The sequence below is a fragment of the Talpa europaea genome, assembly GCF_964194135.1.
Source record: "Talpa europaea genome assembly, chromosome: 11".
Classification (NCBI taxonomy): Eukaryota; Metazoa; Chordata; class Mammalia; order Eulipotyphla; family Talpidae; genus Talpa; species Talpa europaea.
In genome coordinates, this window is record NC_140078.1 from 102,197,239 (window position 1) to 102,203,238 (window position 6,000).

The 6,000-nt window shown below is 67.4% G+C and overlaps 1 protein-coding gene across 2 annotated transcripts in view; it reads right to left on the reverse strand.

Annotated features, from left to right (window-relative positions):
- Positions 1-3,831, reverse strand: part of GRM7 (glutamate metabotropic receptor 7) — a gene marked incomplete at both ends in the record, with an annotated part of 567,779 nt that extends 563,948 nt beyond the window's left edge. For both annotated transcript variants that reach the window (XM_084247524.1, XM_084247523.1), the window contains one exon: positions 3,313-3,831. In XM_084247524.1, coding sequence (XP_084103650.1) covers positions 3,313-3,831 — 519 coding nt within the window. The remainder of the gene's footprint in view (positions 1-3,312) is intronic.
- Positions 3,832-6,000: the final 2,169 nt, after the last annotated feature.

Genomic DNA, 6,000 nt, shown 5'->3' on the forward strand with positions numbered 1-6,000 from the left:
GCACACGCAAAGCATCGCGCGCTCAGCCTCAGGAGGCAGCAAGAGAGATTTATACTCCGAGTGTTGCCCTCCAGTCGGTAGCAGAGGGCCCTTGAATAAAACCACCCCTACTACCTCCCACTCTAATCTGTCTCATGTAGAGCCCATAAAACAGTGGTCAGGGGAGATTCTGCCTTTGCCACCCTATTACATAAGCTCTCCACTGTGAGCCACCCCTACTGTGATTCTTTTTTAAATATGTTACTCATAGTCAATATTCATTTACATTTAATCTTAGCATTAGGAGAGTATTATTCTGCACAGGCTCAGAAGCAAATCTCCAGAAATTCCTTCCTGCTGCTTCTTTGAGGCTGCAAATGCATTGCAGGGCTATTGCAGTGACTTAATTCTAGTTGGCAGAGCCCTGGCCACACACTAATTTCATTAGCCTCAAATTCCTGGATTTGAAAAGCCCACTGGCTGCGTGTGCCTCTTCTCATCTGACATCTCACTTGGCCCCGATCCGGCGTGTGTGCAGAGGGGCGCACGGACTCCTCAGCCCCGATCTTGGGTCAGGCACACCAGCAGGCAGGCGCCCCCCAAGTCACAGACACCATGGTCAGTCCTGTGCTGCCCGGGCCCTAGTTTCCAGAGAAGAGCTTCACTGCAGGCTGACCGGCAGCAGCACGGCTTGCATCGCGCACCGCCTGCCCCAGGGCTGAGCCCCCCGCCCCGGCACATCACTAAGCGTTCCCCCTTCCTGCAAGCACAGCTCACCATAAATGTTCATCTCAAATGATAGGTTTGGCATCACCCCCACAGCCACCCACAGGGAGCGTGGAAAAGAAAACTCAAATCTCTGGAGAGCTAAGCAGTCAATCATCTGGAGGAGCTGCGCTTATATAGGACAATCTTAATTGAGCTGAACCCCGTGATCCCGGAAGACGCCCCTCCTGTTCTTCCTCGCTCGCTCCCTAAATTGATGGTGCCTTTCACCAGCGGGGCCATGGACCACTGCTGCCTCCCTTCACTTTGCAGCCTCCCCTCCCGGAGGCTGGCGAGCCGGGAATCGGGCTTGCCCGCCAGGAATGTCTAAGGCCCCGGGAGAAAAAGCACCGCTGGAAGGGACGGGCAGGGCCAGGGCTGCATGTCCGGCGGGGCCACAGTGACCAGCATGCCCGCACCGACGCTCCAGCTAGCTTGCAGCGTCAGCCACAAGTTGGCACATCCCTCCTCCTACCGGCCTCTTCTCAATAAATGCAGGTGAACGGTGAACGCTGGGCCCCGACTCCCTCAGCTGTTCACGCCAACATGAATAGCTGCAATTTGCAAATTAGAGGCAAATGACAGTGTTTTCTCTGAATGGTTCTGGTCCCAACCCACACTGCTGCCACTGGCATTCGGATCCTCTCCTTCCCAGCCCTGGGGAGCGGCTCCTTCCTCACCAGGCCTCAGGCTCACACCCAGGAGAGGGTCAGTCCCCCTGGAGGCTCTCAGCATGCCCAGCCCTTCCCGAGGCTGCCAACCTCCCCCGACATGGAACACTGCACCCTTTCAGACAGCCAGGCCCTCTGCAGTGCTCCCAGCCTCGGAGCCAGAGACAAAAGGCAGCAAAATCATTTCAAAGGAGCTTCCACCCCAGGGCTCTGGGAAAGGCAGTGAGTGGCTCAAGGGGTTCTTGGGTACTCTGTGACCCCCACTTCTCCCTCAGCAGCGGGGCTCCCCGCTAGCCTGGCTTTCAGCTCAGAGAAGGAGGAAGCCCTTCTGGGTTTTGCTTGCAATAGCCAAGGCTCTCCTGCAAGCAGCAACTCAGAGCGAAGCCACCTCTGGGTTTGCAAACATCTGGGCTCTTCAGGATGGCATAAGCAGGCGCTGCCGGACGCCCAGAGGCCAGCCTGCACCTTGGACCTGCACCCCTGCTTCGGACGCCTCTGCTTCTGGCGCCAACACAAACTGCACACTCCCAGAAGCTGAGGTGTCCACAGCCCGAATCTCAGAAGTCCCCCCAGAAAGCCAACACCCTTAGGGAAAGCATCTGAGAGGAAGTCAGTTCTGTCAACACAGGGCACAGAAGGCCCCCGAGTGCGCTGGGACCTCTGGAGAAGGGGTGACCGGTCTGGGTACACCTGATGCCAGCATCCTCGGGAGATGGGGACAGACCAAAAACTTGGGGGTGGGAATGGAGAGAGGCGGGCGCTGCAAGTGAGGGGGAAAAAAACCAGGATGGAGAAAGAGACAGGAGAAAAAATGCATGCCCCGGGAGAAACAAGAAGGGCGTCCCCAGTCACACAGACCCCGAAGCTCGCTGTCTGAACCCCAGAGCCACGCGTGTGGAGCCGACCGGGCGCAGCGCCGCGGGCAGCTCTGCAGTGAAGCCCCGCTCGGCCCGATCCGCCGGCTCCCAGGGCTCTGCGCCCCCCGCCCTGGGCGTCGGGAGCCGGAGCGCCCCGGCCTCGCCGGGCCCAGCCCCTGCCGCCCCCGGGGGCCGCGCCGGCCTCGGGCAGCGTCCTCGGGGCAGGCGGCGGCCGGGGCCGCGTGGGGAGGTCGGGGGGCCGGGGGCGCGGAGGGGGGAGGCGGAGAGCGAGTGGGTCTCCAGCAGCATGAGCTCATCCCGGCTCGCGCGGCGGAGCGGGGCGCGGGGAGCGCGGAGAGGGAGCCCCGCTCCTGCCCGCGGCCGGACTGCAAATGCCTTTCGGGCGGCGCCGACAGCTGCCCCGGGCCAAGCACCCGCGGGGCAGGTCTGCGCTCCCGCCCGGGGGCCCCCCGCGCCCGCCCCCCTGGCCCCCGCGGGGCCGGGCTACAGGTCGGGGTCCGCCCGGGGAGGGCAGCGCCGCGCGCGCCCCCGCGCAGGTGAGGACCCGGCGCCCGCGTCTTCTGGACACTCTCCCGGGGCTGCGGCGGGCCGGGCCGGGCCGGGGGCGGGCGCTGCCCAGTTTCCAGGCGTCTTCTCCTCGAGCTTCTCCTTCCACGCGCCCCGCGGCTCTCCCGGGAGGCGCCCGGCACTTCTACCAGCCCGTCTCCATATTTCACTCTAACGCGAGCCCATTTAAATCATCGCCTTGTTTTTCGCAGATTGCTTCTTGTAAATGGGGCCATAAATCCAGAACGTCAAGCCGGAGGGAGCGGCGCGCGCAGAGGAGCGCGGTGGAGGAGAAACGAACCGCGCGGGGACGGCGGTGCCTCCTCCGGGCGCGGAGCCGCGGGCTCTCCCGGTGGACGCGCCAGGCGGCCCCGACCCGCAGCCCCCGCGCGCCCGCCTGGCCCGGCCGGCGCTGCGCCCCGAGCGCGCGGGGAGCCGCGGCGCGCTCTGCCCCGGAGGGAGCGCCCCCCTACCTGGAAAAGCCTCAAGATGTTGGCCACCATGATGGAGACCGAACTCCCCGAAGCCCCAATCACTCCAACTACTTTCTCGGGCTTGACGAACACGGGCGGCTCGCCGTTGGTGCAGCGCACGTCGGAGGTGTCCTTCTGGATGAGCGCCTGCACGAAAGTGAGCGACTGCTCGAGCGCGTAAGTGTCCCTGGAACAAGTGTCCAGGATCCGCGCGCCCAGCGTCACGTTGGGCAGCAGGTTGGGATCGCTGTTGATCTGGTCCAGGGCGTAGAGCATCGCCTCCAGCCTGTGGATCCCGTTCTCCCTCTTGATGTCGCCGCAGGGCACGCCGCTGGGCCCCTTGGCGTGCACGGGGAAGAGCCCCCCGAGGGTGACGTCCCCCTCGATCCGGATCGAGTGCGGGGCGTACATCTCCTGGCCGCGCGCCGCCGCCGCCAGCGCGCACAGGAGCACCTCGAGCACGCAGCAGGGGAACTTCATCAAAGTCAGGGCGCGGAGCAGCCTCCCCAGCTGGACCATGCTGCCCGGGCTGCGGCGGCGGCGCGGCGGGGCACGGCGGCGGGCGCGCGGGGGTCCGGGCCCCGGGGGGCGCGCGGCTCCGGGGCGGCCCGGGGGCTCCGGCGGGCTCGGCGGGCGGGGGCGCCCGGGGAGGGGCGGCCGGCGAGGGTGGGGGGTCCCGCGGCGCCGGCCGGCTGGGGCGCCGTGCGCTCTCGGGGTCGCCGGCCCGCGCGCCGCGCTGCGCTCCTCGGCCGGCCGCCCGCGCGCGCCACAGCCCGGCACTGGGGAGAGGGCGCGGATCGCTATCGCTTTAAATGGTCGCTCGCTCCCTCTCCAACGCCTCCCACTCCCGCCTCCCGCCGGCGGAGCTCGTCTCTCCCCACCCAGCTCCGCGGCGCGCCTCCCCCCGGTTTGCATCATCACGCAGGGAGGGGCTGCGTGCCGGGGGGGCGCGGGGGGCGCGGGCGGCGGGGCTCTGCCTCCGCCGGGGAGTTTCGCGGCCCCCGGGGAATCTGGGGATCGCGGGGCGCCGGCGAGGGCTGCGCGCCTGCCCCCAGCTCACCCGGGCGCCGCCGGCGCGCCCGCCGCACCCGCTGCGCCCACGCGCGCCGGCTCCGGGCCCCGGGCGGGACGCGGCGCGGAGGTCGGGGCGCGCGGCCCCCCACCCGCAGGTCCCGAGCCCCCGCCGTCTGCTAGGGGGAGCGCGCGGGGTCGCGAGGGGGGATGGCAGCGGCCCCCAGAGCGGGGGAGCCCCCGGCCCCCCTGCGCCCCCTTTTCCTAAGCAGACGCAGCCCCGCCGGAGCGCGCATCTGACTCGGAGACCCCCGCCCAGGGGCTTCTGCGGGGCCGGCAGGGCCGGCCGGGGACACGCAGGACGCCGCGCGGTTAGGAAGGGACGCGCACCCCGGGTTTTCTGGGGTGGCCGGGGCCGGGGCCTGAGGAAGCGGCCGCGATCCCCAGCAAATCCGCGGCGAATCCTCGGACTCGCCCCCTTCTCCTGGGCTCCCTCCAGCCGAGGCGGAGCCGCGCGCGGACCCGCGGAGCGCACGGGCTCCCCGCGCCGGCAGCGCCGCTCCCGCCCGGTCTCCTGGGGCGCGGGGCTCCGCGGGGACCGCCCGGGGAGGCCACGGTAGGACCCGCGCGGGGCGGGCGGGCGGGCGGCGCGGCTGCTGTTCTTCCCCTGGAGGCGGCTTTGGGGGCGGGATCCAGAGGCCGAGCAGGTGCGGCGCGATTTGGAGGCTGTTTTGTGAGGCGGCTGCTCCGCCCGGGCCCTGGGAGCAACAAGTGCGGTTCCCACGGAGGGGGGACGCTGTCCGGGGGTCCAGGGGGCGCGGAGGAGGCTGACAGCGCCCCGGGGTTTCCGCTGGAGGCCCAGGGCTGTAGCCCACAGACGGGAGGCCAAGGGAAAAGCAGAACAAATCTCAGTTTGTCCTTAATGTGCCCCAAACCACCACACCCCAGAAGTCCGGAGGCCAGCGGCGGGCTGTCTGTGTGTCTCTGGGTTCCGCGTCCCCCAGGGGGGCCGTGAGCCAGCACCAGCTGCTCCCCAAGGCCCCTGGCCTTGCAAGGCTCTGCCTGTCCCCTTGGCCACCTCGGTCCTTTACGACCCGTGTCCTCTGTGCGTCCAGGTGGACAGTGCGCTGCTCTCCAAAGACCATGACGCGCATTTCCTGGTGGGGAGGACCTTTTCCCCTTTGTCTTGCTCACTGTCCATTCCTCCTCCTTGTAGGGGGAGTTTGTCAACCACCCCATCTCTTCTCCCCATTTCAGGACCTCAGGTTTGAGGGGAGCAGGCCCCCCTCCCTGGGACAGTCCAGGCCTGGCTGCTGAGAGCAGGGATGAGTTCCGGGAGGGGCAGAGGCGGGGATCCTGCTGCAGATCCCTGGAGTAGCAGCCAAGACCCAGGGCACAGTCCTTGGGAGGTTCCTCTCTTGGGAGGGTCCCTCCCTGCAGCCCGCAGCTGTGCCCGGGGCTTCCTCAAGACCAGGGAGATGCTGGGACCCTGGAATAAAAGGTGCAAGAGAGGGGGAAAGAGAGAAAGAGGGGCCTGATGAAAGCGTGTGGAGGCCTCGCCCCAGAAGCGCCGGAAAGGTTGCTGGTGGACTTCTCTCAATTAGACGGTATTTTCTTTCTGGGGTTTTGAAGCCAGGAGGTCTCCTCTCACTCCCCTGTGCCACACTAGATCCGGAA